This window comes from Plectropomus leopardus, chromosome 23 (genome assembly GCF_008729295.1).
Source record: "Plectropomus leopardus isolate mb chromosome 23, YSFRI_Pleo_2.0, whole genome shotgun sequence".
Lineage (NCBI taxonomy): Eukaryota > Metazoa > Chordata > Actinopteri > Perciformes > Serranidae > Plectropomus > Plectropomus leopardus.
This window is the reverse complement of record NC_056485.1, coordinates 19,637,282-19,658,566: the sequence shown is the minus strand read 5'-3', so window position 1 is coordinate 19,658,566 and position 21,285 is coordinate 19,637,282. Positions and strand designations below refer to the sequence as shown.

Here is a 21,285-nt window from a genome sequence, read left to right as displayed (position 1 = left end):
TTGAACAAATTAAGTTGAGAGAAAACACAGAAAAACAGGTGAAGGAGGGCGGGAGGGTGTCTCCGTGTAGAAGAGTGAAGGAGAGGACGGAGTGATGGAGGGGTCGTTCTCACGCTTCAGTAGCCAGAACGCTGCTGATAAGACTGAGAGGACGGGATAGCTTTACACCGGGACTCTCTCTTTCTGTGTGTGTGTGTGTGTGTGTGTGTGTGTGTGTAAGAGTGTGTCCTACCTTCCTCATTGTGCAGCAGATGACTCCAGTGCTTTTGACAGTGGATTCTTTCAAGTGCATGTGTGTGTTTCTGTGTCTAAACTAGTGCTGTCAAATGGTTCATTTTTAAAAACACGATTAATCGCTGAATTTAAAAGTTATTCGCGACTAACAGTTTAGTTTTGAAGACGGTTTTGAAGTCCACATTAACATGGTGAAGCCAATTTCACCAGTGTCTTGAATGGGAATTAAATAAATGCAAAGGAAAGCGTGCGCTGTAGTTAACTTCTGCAGTTAAGGGCGCTTTCAGACCGACCCTGTTTGGTTCGGTTGAAAACAAACTCAGGTTGGTTTGCCTGGTTTGTATGGTTTGTTTAGGCTGGTGCAGACCAAACAACTTTATCAAGATCGGCTGAAAAGGTGTCAGAGAAACGTCCTACAGTCCTTCAGGAATAAGACAGCAGTGTCTAGTTTCGTCATTATTTTTTGTGTTTTGCAGAGCTTTACTTGCCACTTGCTGATTGCTCGATGGTATGTTGTGTGTGATATGTGTGTGTGGTTTGTTGTGCGTTTGGGTGTGAGCTGTACACGCACAGATGTTTTTTCACAAATGAAGTTCTTAAGGGATAAATAAACTGAAGAAGTTAAAATCCGAGAAATGTTCTAAAATCTGAGAAACACATACAAAGTATTACAGAAGTCTTTTTGGTGCATAAACGGCGTGACTTTTACAAAAAAACAGAGCAAGATTCAAATTTTCAGAGCCACCATTGAAACGTTTTCATTCATCTATTATCACTGTAAAGGTGCTGCTTTATTTGATCAGTTGCTGGCATGATTTCCACCGAGAACAAAGACCGTTTCAGGACTCTGACGTGTGAAACCCCCTGAACAAGCTACTTTCTTGCCCTCATATGACACACCAATCTCCAGCATGTGCGTGCGTGTGTATATATCGTATTCGGGTGTTTCCTGACCTTCCTCCTCTTGCGGTGGATGTCTCCGATGCTGTTGGCTAGCGAGTTGGGTCCCAGCAGCGTGGCGGTGCTCTGAGGCCAGTCCACCGTCACCAGCGTGTGCTCGCCCATCAGCACTTTGCGCACGTTCTCGGCGCCCGTCACCCGGATCAGAGGGCGGCCCAGCAGGTGTGTCTTGAACACGTTGCCGTACTTCTGCCTCCGCGACGCGTGGAAGCCTGAACCCTAGATAGAGAGGAGACATGAAGGTCAATCATACAGCTCTACAGGTTATAACCAAAAAGACAAAAGACATGGACGCTGAAGAGACAAGGATTTGAGGAAGTTGTTTACCATCAGACAAATTGAAACCATACTCGTCCAAGGACACCTGGTGCTTTTCCATCCTTAAATCACCCAGTATTTTCTGTGTTTTTAGCCATTTTGATATTGTTTTGTTAAAATATGTCAATTTTTTTATTTAATTTTTTTTAGCTACTTTTTTCTTAAAGTTTAAAAATATTTTTAAAAATTTATTTATTGTAATTATTTGTGTTTTTTAAAACTAATTTTTACAACTTACATCTTTGCTCATTTTTCAAAATTTTTTGGGATAATTTCTCCTTTTATTGCTCATTGCTGCCTCCCAATGTCTTTAAGGAAATCAAGCCAATTTGCTTGGTTTTTAAACGGTTAAAGGATGCTTTGCGGAGCGGCGACAATCATCGTCTTTCGTCATCTGAATCGTGATTCTCCTCCTTCTCACCATCACATCATTAACAAAACTTTCTCTCCGAGCTGCCAAAAGACACTGATGGTATTTTGCAAACCAGATCTTTCCAGTTTTAAGCTCCGCAGCGATTCTTACGACTGATTTTTACGCTTGCTATTAATTTAAAACAGCCTTTAGGATCTGACCTTCACTCCAGCTTTGATCTTCACCTCTAAAAGCTCTGAGTAAGTATTTTCTCTCTCTGTGGTTTGGGGCCCAAACAGACCATTTCTGGTGGGTCCCCACATGCTAAAAGTTACTGATGTTTCCATCATCTCGGCTCCCAGAGCAAAAGTAAACTTATACACTGAAGGTAGCAGACTGCAGATGTTTGAGAAGCGCGTATACACGGGGTTAATTCAATGAAAACTGACTCAGGATGCCTTTAGGATGTGATCGGAGTTCAGCTTTAACATCCACCGATGAATAGTGAAGGTCAAAGGTTCTCCAAACATTTTCGGCTCTGGCTTCAAATACAGTAAATGAAATTTCTCATCCATAAAGACGAAATGAAGGAATGTAAAGAGATCTCAATGGGGCCCCTCAAGGACTGATCTGGGTCATCCTTTTAGCTGTTGCTTCGTAAAGTATACTTCAAAACTTTGGATGTACTGCTAAGATTTAATACGTAAAATGTGTATTGAAATACTTTCATCCTGTGTCTATAGTGCTTTTTTGTGGACTGAGGGACTTAAGAGAAACATCCTAAAATCGTAGAAATGTCCTAAAACCCTGCTGTAACCGGCCCCTGGCCTCCATTTATTTTGCAAAAGTGACCCCCAAGGAAAGTAGTTCTAGTATCTTTGTGTATTTTACTCTGCAGGTTCGTTAAGAATTGTCTTAATTGTGCACGTTTAGAGAACGCAAAAGCCTCGCATCCTTTTGTGAATTCTCCCTTTAGTGTCTCGCAGGAAATCATGTGTGAAATGTTTCCAGTTTAAAAGAAGAATATAATAAACAGTAGAAGAAGAGCCAAATATGCAATAAGAATGAGCTGCGAAAACCATCGTTTCTTTGGCTTTAAAGGGGAAACAGATGACAAGAACTTAACCTGAATCTACAGAAAAAGAGGAGCACAGAAACCTGACAGCAACGTTAAGCAGCAGATGCTGAAAAAATCTTGTAATGTGTCAAAAGTTCAAACTTTCTTGCCACAGAGGAGACTAGAAACCCACTTTTTCACACTAGTGCCCACCAGAAAAGGCCACACAGCCCATTTCAGGGCCCCTGCGCCGCAGTTTGAGCAGCCTGGCTGTCAGTAAACCCCCAGAGGACCAGAGCTGGAGTCAGTTAGCGAGCTGACCTGAGTTCAGCTTTGACGCTGACCTCTAAACGGTCCGGGTCACGGCAGAGCGAGAGGGAGCCGACCCCAGAACTGTAAATGGGCTGTTTGAGTGAAAAGAATATATATCAGCCCGAGGGCAGCTTACTGTGTTACACACACACACACACACACACACACACGGCATACACACCAACAGTCGCAGACAAACACATCATTCACACACGTACAGTAAAAACACACATGCATGTTCAGGTTCTCCAAATTCATAAAATTCACCAAAAAAAGTGCAAAGCAAACAAACACGCAGAGGCCTAACTGCAAATTGCCGTGACAACACTAACTGGTTTGACCCCAGTTTACTCCTGGGGAAAGAGATATGTACGACTGTGAGGCACGCACACACACACACACACACACACACACACACACACACACTGGTGACATATATAAACATATGCACCAAAGACGCAGGGCTGAAGTACGGTATAACCGACATTTTTGAGAGAGAAAGACGGAGTCTCTGTCTTTTCTGCTTTTATTGTGAAGGGATCAAACATTGAGAGGGATCGTAATGTGCATATTACTGGAACTCAGTGTGTGTGTGTGTGTGTGTGTGTGTGTGTGTGTGTGTGTGTGTGTGTTTGCCTCTGTGTACAAAGTGTAAGTGTGTGTGTGTGAATGCATAATTCTTTCTGGGACTAATTTTAGCAGGTAGTTTGTTTCCTGTTTGAGACACACCTCTCACAGCAGTGGTGTGTATGTGTGTGGTGTGCATGTGTGTGTGCATGTGCGCGTGTGCGCACAAACATATCTTTTGCAGCGTTCCACTGACTGACAAATTTCTCCTCTCTGTGATTCTGGTTTACGGTGCAATTTGTGGCTACGGAGTCCTGCAGTGAAGCCTTGATACATTTAATACAATCAAATCAAAAAACTGCCGCAGTCGCCAAAAGCTGTTAAAATGGAGGAAATAGAAAATTACAGTAACTACCTGCTCAGCTGCTGCAAGTCACTCTGAATAAAAGAATCAACCACACATGAGCAGAAACTGTTGGTTTGGTGCTTTTATGCTTTTCTTCTCATCTTTATCACTTTGTTATATTTCCTCTGTGTGAGATAGGGTAAATAGCTGAAGCTGTCGTCGTTTCCACAAAGTTTGGGGACCGAAAAGAGACAGATCTTAAAAAAATGATTGTTAAAATAAAAGATACAGAAGCAGAGATGTCCTGACAAACTAGTCACAATCTCAACTTGTCAAATACCTGCACTTTGTCAGATACCAGCGCACTGAGGCACCCTCTAGGCGCGGTATGAGATGCACCGGGTGGTGCCACATTTTTTAACCCTCCAACCAACTGCCATAGTGAAACGAGCAAGAAAATCTGCACAGGGCAGGTGGGAGGGGTGGTGGATGGGTCAAACAAACCTCAAACTTTCACCTGAGAGGATGCTGTTTGTGTCCTTATGCTAGTGATGTATGTCATGTGATGTTACATTGGGTGAGTAACAAACACACCAGTCTGTCCTCATTCCAAAGTTGTCAAATGCCGCCACTTTTGCAGTGATTTCGGCATAAGATCCCAACATAAAGGCCACCTGATCCGCTGGACGGTGTCAGATAAGAACTCAGTCAGACTTATGGACTTAATACTTACTTTCAGCTTAAGGAAAGTTATATTCTTATTAAACAGAGAAATACAATTGTGCACCGTTTGAATTCAGCTATCACTCTGACTGATGAGGCTTAATTTCCTCGTTAACCCATCAGAAAACATCATTCGAACTCCACATAAACAAAATTAAACTCACCCAAACCATTTTTGGTTACTACAGGTCCGTTTTGGATGAAATAAATCCTTGATTCACCAAGTTAGATGAAGTCACCTGTTTACAGTCCTGTAATGTCTCCCTCCACCAACTAGGTGTTGCAGTGTCAAGACTGGAGACTGAGCTCTGGTGGTGCATGCTGTGCACTACATACAATAAGTTTAATAGGCAGAGAAGCGCCTGCATTTATGACGGTGTTGATATGTTTCATAATTTCTGACAGTTTTCGAAGCTTTACTCACAAAGACTGAACACTTTTCAGCTGCACATCTTTCAAAGCACAGGTGCAACTCAACAAGGAAAGCACCTTGATTTTTTTTTAAATATTTCAAATTTTCAGAAGATGAAGACCTAAATATGTCACCACACAAACACAACACGTCTGCCTTCTCGCCTCTTGTTTTATTTAGCTCCTGCAGCTCATCTCTTTCTCCCCTTCTCGCAACGCACCTCACATCTTAACGTCTCTCTGTGTGAACTCAGCCCAAATTGAGCACAGATGCTTCAGACTCTTTGCAGCTCTGTTGGCTGTTTCATGTTGCTTTGAAAACTCTTGATTGCCAGACTGCTTTTATAGATGAAAAATGCTGCTAATTAGCATTCAGCCCGACACGCCCCACCTCTGGAGCTGTAGTTTGTCAGTGCGCTTAAGCTGCTTCAGATGTTACGACCTTTTCACGAGCTGTTGACATTATTTTATATACGCCGTGCATTCTTTCTACATAGCTTTACTCAGTATGCATCTTTAGCTGCAGCTGCATTACATTCTCATCTCTTTCTTGCTCCTGTGGTTGCAAAAATCAGTCTCACTTTCTACATTTCTTTTTGCTTAGCGTTGCGATGCAAAAGGACAACTTAAGAGCAACCAATGTTGGATTTGTACAAAAACTGGGCAATATAAACCAATGCAGAAACATTTCTGCCATTGACATTCATCACAGCTACTTGGGATAACCGCCTAAAAGTCTCTCACTCGGATTTATCTTTGAAGAGTGTATTTTTAAAGTCATATTCACACTTTTATCCTTCACCTTTTGCAGATTTTGGTTTCTTTTTCTCTCTGCCGATCTGTCTGGGCACAAACTGTTGACCTGAACTGTTTTCACAGCTCCTGTATACTTCCTCTTTTTACTGTGGCATGCACACACACACACACACATACACACACACACACACACACACACACACACACACACACATACACATTTTAGCGCGCACACACACCAGGTCGCCGGCTGGCCTCTGGAGCCCTCAGGGTGTGTGTGCGTGTAAGAGTGGGGTTGTTTTCCAAGCTACATTTTGCTGCCACATGGATGTAGAGTGGTTTAGTATGTCTGCCTGGCAGGCCTGCTCTCACACACACACACACACACACACACACACACACACACACACACACACACACAGAGTCCAATTCGAAGGGAGTTCCTCAGGCAGCCAGACAAGGCTCCCTTTCACACTCCAAGATACAGCATCAGGTTGGGCTGATTGTGTACTTTCTTTGGTGTGTGTGTGTGTGTGTGTGTGTGTGTGTGTGTGTGTGTGTGTGTGTGGTTGCAGCTACGAGCATCATGTGTGTATCTCTTCATACATTTTCTCCTCCCATTTCTCTCTGTTTTCTTTTCACACACATTTTTGGCAGCATACTGATGGTTTTCATCCGTCTTAGTCCCCGGAAAATAATAGTGCGTTGAACAAAAAGTAACACTAAAATAATCCGTGTGTGTGTGTGTGTGTGTGTGTGCGTGCGTGTGCCAGGGGTGTGGTCTGGATGACATTTAACGTAAAAGGTGAGAAGTGTACACCCCTCCTCCCTCCCTCTCAAATCTGGCAAAACACACACACACGCAGACAGAGCGAGCATGGAAAAGTTGTGATGTAATGACGCCACACTTCTCATGCAGGAGAACACGTACAAAACCGCACACGGAATCACAGCACACACACATGTACAGAGTCGTAGACGTCGCCGCAGAGACGCAGGCGTCACAGCTTCACACTGATTGCGCAGGCTGAAACACACTTTCCCTCCAAACTTCAGCGGAGCGAAGGAGCCACCGCTGTAAACACTCGCTTCAGTTTCGCAAAAAGAGACCCAGAAACCAAAATTGCTACCACAACATTACGGCTGATTTTCACCGCCGAGGTCACAGGCAACAAACTCTGATGTGAGCTGAAAACCATAAAGAGGTTTCTCTTAATGATGGAGGGCATAAAGTTTTAAAGCTTTTTTTTTCTTGTGGATGTGTTGCCTAGCAACTAAGAGAGCTGCATGGGGAGGCACAAAAACGATGTGTGCGTGTGTACGTAACGAGGAGCCACTCCGTTTTTTCCAGCAGTCGCTTTTTGTTAATGTGAATAATCTTTGAACAAAACCAGGAATCAACGAGTTGAGGGTGCACTCACCCTGTTTTTGTCTTATTGTTGTTAAACTGCAGCTTCACGTGAGTTTTGCTTGTGCTTGTTGCTTGTGAAAGCAGGTGGTGTCATTCACTTCAGTGGCATTACGTACTCTAATTGTAAAGGTGATACACATCCCCAGGCTGTATTTAAATTAGCGGTATCAAGGCTTCATGATGCTGCTGTTTTCACCACAAAATCTCCTACAGTCAATCTTCTACATTCATTAAACAATGTCTCCTACTTTGAATCACCTGCATTCATCAAACAACAAATCAGAGTTTCCAAATTTCAGTTTCTTAAACAAATGTGACAGTCTCCAACATAAAATCTCCTTCATTCAACAAATAACACAACAGTCTCCTACTTAAAATCTCCTACATTCAACAAACAAATCTTTTACTTAAAATTTCCTACATTCAACAAATAACACGTCTCCTATTTTAAATCTCCTACATTCAACAAACACAAGTTTTTTACTCTAGAATTTCCTACATTTAACAAATAACGTGTCTCCTGTTTTAAATCTCCTACATTTAGTAACACGACAAAATCTCCTACTTAAAATCTCCTACATTCAACAAACAAGTCTTTTACTTAAAATTTCCTACATTCAACAAAAATGTGTCTCCTGTTTTAAATCTCCTACATTTAACAAATAACACAACAAAGTTTCCCACTTTAAAACTCCTACAACAAACAACATGAAAAAATCTCCTACATTCAACAAACACAACAGTCGCCTACTTAAAATCTCCTACATTCAACAAATAACATGTCAATCTCCTACTTTAAATCTCCTGCATTCAGCAAACACGACAGTCTCCTACTTTAAATCTCTTACATTCAACAAACAAAATGACAGTTTCCTACTACATTCAGCAGACAACGCGACACAAGTCTCCTATTTTAAATCTCCTACATTCAACAAACCACACGACTCTCCTGCCTCCTCACTCCTTTGCATTCTTGCTTGTCCTGACTGTGACAATGACAGCGTTTTCTTTGTCACAACCGAATAATAATCTCCTTCTCCTTGTCTTTGTAAAATTGTCGTTTTTTTTCAACCACTTTATGTCCGTCTCTCCTAAACTCCCTGTCGGCTTTGAGGTAAAAGTAAAACTGGCGCCGGCAGGTTGAGAACAGCGAATGCAGCTTCAAACTGGACCCCGAGGCGTCATTAGGTATGAAATGCTGCACAGAGCTTAGGATCCGAGTTGAGGTCATATTAAGGTACGAAACGGGGTATCAGTCAGGTTATGTCGGGGTTAAAGGTTATGCACACACCAGTAAAGTGTTTAATCACAAAGTAAGTGAATATTCCTAAAGTATAGCTCTTTAAACTTGCAGTCTGGAAACGGCCGTTTGTGGTAACCGGCGATGTCAGCTTCTACAGACTCCCTTTTATATATTTTTTTGAACAGAGATTTATCAGATATTTTACGAGAACCTCAATAAAGGAGGGAGAGAGGAGGAGGTTTTTCTGCGAGGATTTTCCACACACGCCATCCAAACACTCACACATAAAACCTTTCATTACACATTCGCACATACACTCAAAAAAGTCTAACAAACGCCACCGCGATCTCAGAAAATCTCAGAAAATCTCCCTCTTGTTCGCACTCTCTCTCTGTTTCTCTCTCTCTCTACAAACACACACCCCTCACACACACACACACACACACACACACACACTGTCCAAGCAGAGCTAGCTAGCGCGCCGGCCGTGCTAAAAATACCCCCGTCTGTTCTGTTGGGGTTGGCCTGGGGGCAACCTGGGCCCGGGCTTATAAATGTCCTCTTTGTAGCGCAGTGGAAATGTCCAACAAATGACTCTTTTATTAGGGCAAGACAAAAAAACAAAGCTAATTATGTTTACTTAGATCAACGCCGCAGCTCCACCAGCACACACACACACACCGCCACACTGGGGTGACAGCGCACGCGTGTGTGTGTGTGTGTGTGTGTGTGTTTGTGTGTGTGTGTGTGGAGTGGGGGAGAAAGTGTACACTTGGTTATAAAACTGAAATATTGGAGTGACGCTTAGACAGAGCAGAGAGGGCTTTTCTAGACACAGAGGCTGATGGGAAAACAGTAGCAGGAAATGAGTGACAGTGCAGCAAAGTCAGAAACAGAGTCGGTCAGTACTTTGCAGGAAAAGAGTTTTATATTTTTTTTGCAGCCAGTAGATCGTCAAATATCATCCGCTGTCACCGCATACGTACGGATAATTTAAAATGAATGTAATGTATTGCATAAGAGATACATTATACGTGTGTATCATTTGCATGATGCACGTGTGTGAAAACTCTGATTTCAGCTGTTTATCTGAGTTGCAGAAAATATCCCATAAATTGACATAAATGCATTTCCATTTAAATTAAAGTAGATGTGTTCAGATCTGAACATATCTCACTCGACAGTTTAAATAATTGGAAACTAGGCACATTTTTTGGTGCACTCAGTTGTAGATGAAGTACCTGAAAGCCACACTTGAGTAAAAGTACAGATATCTTACTAAAAAAACTACTTTGATAGAAGTTTAAGTCACCTTTTAGAATAGTCCTTGATATTTACTGCACTTGTGTCAAAAGTAATTTTATTATATTAAATGTAATTAAGTAGTGAAAGTTAAAGTGAAAGTAAATGCTGTTTATGAAAATACAAGTATTCAGAATTTTTGGGAATTATCAAGTTTATTCCTTCCTTACATATACGCCACTCAGTGGTGTCGGCATTACACTTTAGGACTTAAAGGGTTTAAAGAAAACCTTTCACCTTCAGAGCCGACACGCTGCAGCGGAGCAGTCATCCGTCACAAATCTGTATCTCCTTGAATCGGTGCTCGCTCTCTGTGCGTCGAGACCAAATTTCTGCCTCCGTCATGAAGTCGGTCTCATCGTAGAGTGAAATGTTGTTGCTAGCATGTAGCACCTAATCTGACGTGCGACCTGACCGGAAATCGAAACTTCGCTGCAGCTTTGAGAGGAGCTGTTTCCATTTGTCCTCACGTGTTTAACCTTTAATCTAAGTTGGAAGCTTGGACCACTGATCCGCCAAACCCTGATTTTATTTTGTAGTAACAAATTAACAAAAATGCATTAGGAAACAAATATACTGATAGATACTGAAGTAAAACTGGAGAAAAATACTTTTACTCCACTACACAGAAGTGTAGTGGAGTAACAGGCAAACATGGCAAAAGTATTGAATCTTGAATAAAATTACGATCTTCTCCCAACATGGGTCGTATTTAACATATTTGGAGAATTACATCATCAGCTCCTTTGTGTAGATTTTGAGTGAGAAAAAAAATCAATTTTAACTGAAATTAGGATTTAATAAATAGAAAACAATCAAAAATTGTCATTGTTAATTCCTTTACGGTTGTCTGTTGCGTGTTAGAAAACATGTTCATGTTTCTCGATCTTCCATAGCCATAAAAAAGCAACAAAAAGAATTAACCCAAAAATTTTTTAACCTAATTAGCTGAAAGTTAATTAAGAATAAGCGAAGTGAACCGGAAAAAAGTGTTTAAAATATGATATTTCTTTAACATAAATATGTAAATGTAGTTTTTTTTCCTAAGGACATTTTCCCCTAGCTTTTTAAAAATAATTTGTGGAACATTTCTAACCAAAATGCTTATTCAGAGGTTTAAATACTTAAATACAGCACGAGAAAAGTGATGCTGTTCCGGGTGTCAAAGGGTTAATATAATTATTTGATGCCCTCCATAGTAACTTGAGCTCTAAAGTACTTCTAAAGCTGCACAGATGGAAGTGTCGAGATGTGGAGGACTGACTGCTTGTTTCCTCTCGCTGCAGGTGCTGAGGGTCGGTGCATGGCGGCCGCCGGCTGCAGCGTTTGTTTTCCAGTGCAACTTTTAACACGGGGAAGGCGATGATGAAACAACGCGCGCTGACGCATCTTTGACAGCTCGGTGTGACGGCCGCGAAGGAGCAGGTGAGTCAAACGTTATCATTAGCGACAGGAAAATGACATCTGTTTTAGAAAAATAGCGTCTGGGAAAAAAGAGGGATAGCGACAAAGACAAGCACGCCCAAAAAACCTCAAATTACATCAACGGAGAGTTCAAACGAGCCACAATTTAGTTCACAAAGGTCACAAATCTTTCGCAAAATCTGCAAAAAAAAGTTAGTCTTCAGGATTGCGTCTAAAATGAAGGTTAAAAATTAAAAGTGAGAAAAGCAGCCGCAGAGAAAGACGAGAGAGAGGAAACGAGGTCAAAGGCTGTGAGGGAATTCCTTCTTTCTTTTCAGCTGTCAATCATTCAGCCGGTGCCAGAGATACCAAGGAACCAGTGTGTGAGTTTTTGTGTGCGTGTGTGTGTGTGTGTGTGTGTGTGTGTGTGTGTCTGTGTGTGTGTGATATTGTGTATTTGAATGGTGCGATAGGTCCTCGACTTGACAATGAACCCCGTCCCTTTGCGGTCACGCCGCCGCATCAGAGAGACAGAGGGAGAAGGGGAAAGAGAAGAAATAAGAAAGCGGGATGAGAGGGAAAAAAGAAGGAAAAGAAAGAGAAGAAGGGGAAAAAGAGAGATAAAGAATGAGAGGAGGCAAAAAAGAGAACAGGAAGGAGAAAGTGTTAAAGGGGTGAGCGCCAAAAACGGAGCGAGAGAAAGCGAGCGCAGAGCGTGGCAGAGGAGGCGGGGAGATGGGAAGGGTGCTGGTTTCAAAAAGGACGGATTAACGCAAAAGGGCTTCGGATAGTTCAGCCAAAAAACAAGGAGAATAGAGAGAGCGAGCGAGTGAGCGGGCGAGAGAGAGACGGAGAGAGAGGGTTGGCCCCTGACCCGGGGACATTATAGGAGGGGAGATTATGGTTGTTGAAAACTCTCTAAGCACTCACCCTGGGACCCCAGCTAATACCCTTACACTCACTCACACACACACACACGCGCACACACACACACACACAGCTGCAAGCAGATACACACACAAACTCAACAAATTCGTGTGAAGATATATTTCTTTCATTATGAGCAAATCAAATGATACGATCAAAACCATCAATCAGCTGATCCTGCTAAAACATGTTCATCCAAAGCTGCACATATTTTCCGTTCATCCGGTTTCATTGTCGTCCAAAACTTTTAAAAACACATCAGTGAGCCATTCTGCTGCTAGAAACACGGGAGCTGTGAATCCCAATCCTGTGGACTTGCCGTGGGTTTGGGAGGCATGTTTGCTTTTTTTAAAAAAAAAATTTTCTTTTTAAGTTCATGGCAATCTTTATTCCTTTAAATTTTTTGCTGATTTTTAAAAACGATTTTTTTTTCTTTAGAGCTTTTTCTGTGATTTTTTTTTTTTGGGCCCCCCCCCCCAAAAAAAAAAACAAAAAAAAAAAAAAAAAAAAAATTTAATTTTTTTTTTAATCTTTTAATTTTTTTTTTTGGGCGATTTAATAGAAAGCATGCCTTCCAAACCCATGTGCCTGCCAAATAAAAAATTGACAAAATTACACCATGTATGAAAGCCAGAAACTATGTGTGAAAAGCAAGTGAGCAGAGAAGAAAAGTTGCTAAAAATAATGAATATACAGTGCATATAGTTCTAAAAGTAATGGATAAATGGCCTAAATAGTTAAGTAAAAGTAATAAATATGCAGTTGAAATAGTCAGTATAAGTAATGGAACGCCACTCGTGCAAACTGGACTAAACAAACCTAAATGCTGACAGTTTAATTGAATGAAACGTGTTGTAACAATGTTGTTAAATATTGTAAAAACTGTATTAGCAAATAGTACGAATAATATTCGATAATATCCAGTGAATAACACATCTGAAACTTGATGCGGTACTTTAGAAAAGAAACAGAAAAAGTTGGGAACCTTTCCATTAAAGCAGTGAATGTGTATTCATCCACAGCTGAAAATAGTCCCCAACAAATACATTTACTCCTGTTTGTGCCAACTAAAAACGACAGCTGTTTTTGGAAATGCTTGAGCTTTTTTTTTTTTTTTTTTTAAAAGTATATTTTTGATATTTTCTTTTTCAGTTGGAAGAAACAAATTTCGAATTGAGCGCCACAAAGCGTTGAGAGCCGGACTAACACTTTGTTGACCATTTCATGGGATTTGTCGACAACAGAAAAGAAAAAATTAGTAATTCCAGCCTTATTCTTAGTATTTACACACAAAGTTCATAAGCTCTCTTTCACGCACGCACTCATTGAGAAAGAGAGCTTAACATTGTGCTCTATACTCGGCCCAGGACAAGAGTGTTTGGAGGAGGGAGCAGTGTGTTCTCGGGGTGAAAGAAGGGGCACGGGAGACCGCTGCCAGCACCTCCTGCTAATCTGAACAAGAGGAGGAGGAGGAAGGCAGGGATGGAGGGATGGATGAGGAAGAATAGAAGCAGGGAGGAAGATAAAAGTGAGATGGAGACCGATGCTTTTTTTTACCGAAAAAAAAAAAAAAAAGAATTTTTGATTGACTTGTTGTCGCTGGATTTGCGGTAAAGCTACAGCGACAAAAGCGAATACCGACATACTTTTTTAGAGTTTGAGGTGACGACTGTTGAAAGAATTTCATTAAAAAAAGGAAGAAAGACGCCGGGAAGAGTTTAAAAATCTCAATTTAGCAGTAAAAACAAGAAAAAATAGAGCGATAAGATAGCAGTAGCGAAACCGATAACGCAAAAAGCAACGGATAAACTTAAACACAAGACTTAAACATCGACTTTTACACACAAGAATAACAGAGATATGCCTCACGCTTGATTTTCCGTCGATAAATTACTTAAAATAAAGACGATGAAAAAGAAACATGGAGAGAAGCTTGAAAAAAGGTTCGAGGGGTGTGAGAAGAAGAGTCCTTGGAGGTTCAAGGGTCCTGCCTTGAATGTTAACACTGTTACAAACACACACACACAAACACACGTAACGGGCTGCCCCTTGTGTCCGCTCAATGAACTATGTATCTCTCACCCAGCAAACACACACTGGCCACTTCCCTGCCACTCTCGTAGAAAGAAAGAAAGAAAGAAAGAAAGAGTTAATTATTTAGCATCGTAATATGATCCGTCTGAGCTCACACACTCATGTGCATGTGTGTGTGTTTGTCTAGCTGTGTGCACGCTCTATATGTGCGTCTGCTGCATGTTATGTGCTTATATACTCATAGTATTTCCATCTACTGTGTGTGCATGTGTGTATGTGCGTGTGTGTGTGTGTGTGTGTCGGGACTGTGTAACCGCAGCTATGCAGCACACAGCGGGCTGGACCGCAGTAATGGAACCTTACTATAGATGAAGCCACCAGGCCCTCACAATCCCGGCTCTGTCTGAGCTGGTTAAAGGCACAATCTGCCCAAAAACACAAAAGATCCCACATGTGCTGCAGAGCGGAGACGCTCCGAGGTGATCGGCTGTCTTCAGCTGGAAAATAATGCACAATAAAAATGTGGTTTTTATCCACGATTTTATCATAACACGCTGGTTTTTGAGATCAGAGAGAGCCTGTAGCTCTGTTGACACAGATTGCGTCATGGAGCCACTACGAAGTCCGCTCTTTATGCCATCTTTGCATTTTCATAGAAAAAAATGCCGGTATCATACCACTCCAGTGTGTGAGTTTAGATAGCATGAAGGCACTGTGGAAGCAAAAGAGGCGTGACGGCCAGGCTTTACCATATCACAATATGCTAGGGTATTTAGAAATCTCCGGAGCTATGTTTTTCTATATCGTCACACTTAATGTTAAACTTATCGTATGTAGTGCACAGCATGCACCACCAGAGATCAGTCTCCAGTTTGTACTTAGTTGTAGAGGTAGAAGTTACAGGACTGTAAACAGCCGGCGGCCAGCAGGCAGAGAGAGACTGTGGGGTTTTTTCTACAACTAAATTGGTGAATTAGTGATTTATTTTGACCAAACAGGAGCTGGTGATTGTTGGAACGGTGGACTTACTAACTACATTACAAGAAAGAGCACCAAAGACAGTTTGGGTGAGTTTTAAGTGTGTTTTATGATGAGTTAACGAGGCGAATTAACCTTGTCAGTCTTCTGTGATCGAGAGAAAGTTGAAGTCAAATGGTGCACAGTTGTATTTCTCTATTTAATACAGAAAATAGGTGTGAAAATATTACTTTTTAACCTTTTGTGGGTTTCTATTGTCTATTTATTAGTCTGAAAGGCATAGGCAAAGTCATATATCACGTATACCTGGCAAAATTTAAGCAGGGTATGAAGTACACTAATTGGAAACGCTGATGTTTAAGTCAAAACTTCTCAGAAACGTTCCACTTGCAAAATTTTGAAAACCACATTGGATGGGATGCGACTGCACTTGAAGGCACCACGAGTGTGTCAAAAGGGATAAGCAGAAATTAAAGGATGAAAGAAAAATCAATACCTCGGCTCAATCTGTAACTGGCTGTTAAATGTTGAGGGATTTGAGGGAAGTGCTGCCGGAGAGAGCAGGCTGCAGCAGGACAGGTGTAGAGGAAGAAGAGAGAGAGACGAGGGAGGAAGAGCGAGAGCGAGCTGTCATCGCTGTGTGAGATGAGAGAGTGTTTGGTCTGCAGGACTGTTATTACTCTGCCCACCATCATTAACACTTCATCACTGCAACAGAGACAGAGACAAGAAGACAGGCTGGCAGACAGACGGGCAACGCATTAGTGTGTGTGCACGTGTGTGTGTGTGTGTGTGTGTGTGTGTGTGTGTGTGTGTGTGTGTACAGTTTATATGCATGTGTATGTGCATTGATGCCAAAGTTTCAAAGTGCTGAACTGATGCTGCCTACTGATAACATTTGCACCTTCTGCATAGAAATCTATTGTGTGTGTGTGTGTGTGTGTGTGTGTGTGTGTGTCGTACACTCTGGCTCATTCACAAACTTAAATCACATATACACACAGTACAGTCTGAGTGTCTGTGCCATGTGTTCATTTCCTCTGGTCTGACCTAAATTCAGTCCAGCCTGTCTGCACTGCATGTGTGTGTGTGTGTGTGTGTGTATGTGTGTGTGTAGATATCAGTTCCATTAAATGAGGAGACTTGTGTTGTGGCGTTCTCCCGGACGGCCAGATAGGTGATTTTCTTTTTTTTTCTGTGGAAGTTTAAAGAACTTCATTACCCAGAAACTCTAGAACATTGTATTAGTAGCTTGTACATAATCCCAAATCCCAAAGTTTTTGATTTCACGTCAAAACCATCAATTAATTTCCCAACCGCATCTGGGAACTTTGCACTTTGGTGACCCCAAGTGGAGGCAGAACTGTTTAAATTCAGCACATATAAATAATGTTGCATTTTTTAACCCTTCGAACCCTGCACAGATCTGCTTAAGTTCTTTCAAGCATATAAGTAACAAGTTATGAGTTACAAGAAAAATACCAGAAATATTGCAAAAAAAGAAAATATGTAACAGAAAAAGGTAAAAGAAATAATAAAATAAAATATTTAAAAAAAACAGAAAGACAAATAAACATGTAGATTAAATGATAATAATAATAATAGTATGGTTTTCGAGACATTTTTCCTATTTTTTGTTATTATTTTCTAATTATTTCTCTCTCCCTTTATGAAGTTTTTTCCAGGCCATTTCCTTTTCCTAATTTTTTGCAGTTTGTGGGACATCTCTCCAAATTGCTTTAAAAAAAACAGACCAATTTGCTCAGTTTTAAAGGTGTAAATGCATGTGAAAGGTGTCTGAACACAGCATGAAAAATGGATAAAAACGCTGTATAAAGCAATTTTACCTTAAAAATCTGTGTTTTTCCGATGTTATTGAGCTCGTTGTGGAGAGGCTGATAACTATGGTGGCAGATGTGAAAACACAAATGCCCCTATTTGGAGCCAGTGTTTGGTTTGTCCATTCTGGGCTACTGTAGAAATATGCAGGTACAACACTGCAGACTCTGTTGACGAGTAACCATTTAATATGCAGATATAAACGGCTCAATCTAAGGTAACGAAAAACACAACAATTCTTATTTTCAGGTGATTATACACTAAAGAAAACACTGTTATTATACTATATTCCTGCCAGTATATCCCCCCAAATTCTACACACTGGACCTTTAAATATGTTAAACTGTCATTGCCTCCTTTCTTCTTGACTCACATTTTCTCATTCTCCTCTTTTCTCTTAACTACTCTTCCAGATTTCTTAAACAAACACTCTTTCTCCCTAAATGTGAGTATTTATACATACAGTATATTTTTAACTCAACACGCGCAGCAGCACATTTTTGAGACCGATCCATTTTAAAGCGATCTGCAGTTTAAAAAAAAGGTTTTGTGGTCACTCTGCCAAAGACCTGTCTGCTCTCATTAGGAGCCGGAGCTTTCCGAAGGGACGGTGCCAAGCAGGAGCGTTACTACCGAGCAGACACACACACACACACACACACGTGCACTCAAACATTACCTACATGGTTCAGATTTATGTTTATATCAAGATACACACATAGCATGGGCACACATAACCTTAAACGCATGTACAATTAAATGTTTGCAGTCATTTAACAAATGTGATTCATAAACACACACATTAATCTACACATAGACACCTAAACATTTTTCCAAATGCACAATCCTTTAAAGGTACTTTTAGACGGTCACCAATCACTTGTTATCCAGAGATTTTTACACTACGACATATTCCTCAGACACAATCTGCAATCCAGGAACAACTTATATTTAGATACTTTACTTTACCTGTCACTAAAGCAGCTGTAATCAATATTTTAAGAGTTTATTCTGTGTGAAAACAATGTGGCAGTATGAAAAAGTTCTCTGTTGTCTAGCCCAGGACGTTACTCTTTCAGTTCCCTGCTTCTACGGCATCGTTTTCAGTCGCAGTGGGCCAATGTTTTCAGCAAAAACCATCAAAAGTCCTACTGTGTTACCTGCTCAACGCCGAAAAGCAGACAAACAAAGCTTTGCTGGTGAACATAGATGAGAATTAAGAGGCTAAAGAGCCACATATTTCCCTTAGGAGATGGTGGAGACCAAAAACAGAGCAAAAAGAGAGTAAATATTGGACTAACATCCATCAGGTGGACAAAAACTTGACCCAAAATGAATAACGACATTGCTAATGGATGTGTTAATTAGGAACACTTAGCTAGTGTTTGCATATTGCTGTATCTGGCTAAAAAGCAAGATATTTTTCTTTGGTGGAGACCAAAAACAGAGCTAAAAGAGAGTGAATATTGAACTTAGAATCATCAGGTGGACAAAAGCTTGACCCAAAATGAATGATAATGTTGCCAATTGATGTATAAATGAGCAACTGTTAGCTAAAAAATCAAAATATCACTTTTAAAAGCTATCAGGTTTGTCTCAAGATACTTTATCTCTCTGGATCTGCTTACAGCCTTTTAACTTTTTTCACTGTTCAACATGACCCATTGCTGCTTACTATCTTATTCAGTTTTGCAACTAGCTGAAAGGGGGCATATCGCCGCCTATCGTTGTGGAGTCGGACATACCTCTGTCAATAAATCGTTTCTCCCTACTTGCTTGTACGAGGACAGTAGTCCAATTTAATGGCCCAATGGAGCTGTAACCGTAGCTTGACTTAACTGTGCATGTAAACGTAGTGAGTGTTTGCAAAACTTGGTTTGGCGCTGTATTTGTCATGAAAGCATTAATCAAGAACTTCTTATCTCTTCATCAAACACTGCTGTTGAAGTGGAATAAAAGTCTGCATGCGGCTATTTTCCTCCGGTCTGACACTCTTAATCAAAACCGTTTTGCTATAAAAACCCCTAACATCTGCCACTACATTTCTTAATTTCTTGAACTTAATCAAATGCTCAGCGCGCTCCAGCTCTTGGCACATTCGGAGGTCGTTCCCCCCAAAGACAGACGACCCGTCTCTGTCTGACATGTCGTCTCCGTGAGCAATCAAGCAGCAGACTAGTAGCTGAGACATAAAACAGCAATCTGGGCAAGAAGGTCCCATCAGATCTCCATCTCTGTCTGTCTCACTTTCCCCACAGCGTGGATGAGGATTAGGCTGCAACCCAGCATCTCTCATACACTGTAAAATCTGACAAGTTGATCTTACTTAAAATAAGTAACCAATTGCATTGAAGAAGGAAAGTAAATACAACTAATTATCTGGATTTATGTTTACTTTATACCTTATTGCTTACCGCTTGCATAAAATTGAGTGAATTTACGTAACTCTGTGAAGTTGTTCCAACTAAAAAATGCCTCGAAAAGTGTAAGTAAACTTCATATCTAATTGTTAGATTGACTAAACATTTAATTAGATTTACTTAACTTTGTGAAGTTGTTGCAACTTAAAAGAGACAAGTTTAATTAAATCAGTCTTTCCAATTTTTAGCAACTTCAGTAAACCAAGTTCACTGAGCTATAAACACTGTATTCTTCTGGTCACAAACTACTCAATCGTATTCGTATTTTTAAACATGTTAACAAAACAAAGGTTGCAGATCTCTTGACCCCAACATTGGCAAGATCATCTTTGTGATGATCAAATTAAGTCAGACTAACTTAGTTTACTGAAGTTGCTAACACTTAGAAAGAAAAATTGGCATTGTTATGTTGCAAAAACTTCACAAATTAAGTGAATACAACAAGATGTTAAGTAAACTTAAAACTTTGATATAAAGTAAACATAAAATTAGGATGTATTGCTAATTTTACTCTGCTTTTTGAAGCCAATTGATCTCCACAATTATTTAAAGTAAGTTCAAGTAAGATCAACTTGTCAGATTTTACAGTGGTTTACTGAAGTTGCCAAAACTGAGAAAGATTGATGTAATTAAACTTATTTTAAAGTTGCAGCAACTCCCCACACTTAAGTAAATAAAACAAGGTTTTATGTAAACTTAACAATTAGATAGAAACTTAACATGAAATTAAGACTAATCAATATGCTTACACTTTCAAGGTAATTTGTTTCCAAGAATATTTCAAGTGAGATCAACTATTCACATTTTACAGTGCACAGTATACTTGGTTTACTGAAGTTGCTAAAACCTAGAAAGACTGATTTAGTTAAACTTGTAACTTTTACATTGCAACAACTCCTGAAAATTAAGTAAATATAATTAGATTTTAAGTAAACTTAACCATTACATGTAAACTAAACCTAAATTAAGACTAATAGTTACAGTTACATTTTTCAAGGCAAACGGGTTCCAAGATTATTTTAAGTAAGATCAACTTTTCAGATTTTACAGTGCAGTTTAACAGCGTTCACGAGGCATTTCATTGACTACATTAAGCTCAACTTTAAGACAAGGTCAAAGGACCGGCCAAGTGACTTGTGCCAGATTCCTCTCTGCTTTTGGGGACATTTGGTCCTCATAAGTATAGACAGCCTTTCATTCCTCTATCTGACTGACATTACTCCCCCCCTCCCCTCCACATAAACTTGGCCGTGGTCCTCGGTTGCATTCCGGGAACGCGTCTCGCTCGGTGTCAGATGTAACGGAGAGGAGCACCGCGAGTTCAAGCCCCGCGCACGGCCAACGTGCCTCCGCTCGTCACTCCCTCCTTTGCTTTCTTTTTGAGGTTTCTCTCTCTCTCTCTCTCTCTCTCTCTCTCTCTCTCTCTCTCTCTCTCTCTCTGTTACTTTTTTGTTTTTTCCCCCACCCCCCCCCCCAAACCTTTTCTGTCCGCGTGCTCCTGGGAGCCATCAGTTCGCGCTGACAACGGCTGCTTAGTAGCAGGACTCGCGTGCAGCCCGGTGGGGTCAAACTGCAAACTTAAGCTTTCTTCTCTTAGCTGATAAAACTCCCTTTTTTGCTTTTCCTTTTAAGTTCAGACACACAAATGATTGTGATTGATCAGGAGTTGATACTTTGAAGATCAGTTCCCC

At 40.7% G+C, this 21,285-nt stretch overlaps 1 protein-coding gene and 1 long non-coding RNA gene across 2 annotated transcripts in view; one reads left to right on the top strand and one right to left on the bottom strand.

Annotated features, from left to right (window-relative positions):
* Positions 1-11,515, top strand: part of LOC121961985 — a 110,203-nt gene extending 98,688 nt beyond the window's left edge. The window contains exon 4 of the long non-coding RNA XR_006107104.1: positions 11,279-11,515. This is a non-coding gene — a long non-coding RNA (uncharacterized LOC121961985). The remainder of the gene's footprint in view (positions 1-11,278) is intronic.
* The window catches only part of LOC121961984 (cytochrome P450 26B1), a 40,883-nt gene that overhangs the window by 17,265 nt on the left and 2,333 nt on the right, over positions 1-21,285 (bottom strand). Inside the window, exon 2 of the mRNA XM_042512140.1 lies at positions 1,189-1,413. Within this exon, the coding sequence (XP_042368074.1) occupies positions 1,189-1,413 (225 nt within the window). The remainder of the gene's footprint in view (positions 1-1,188; positions 1,414-21,285) is intronic.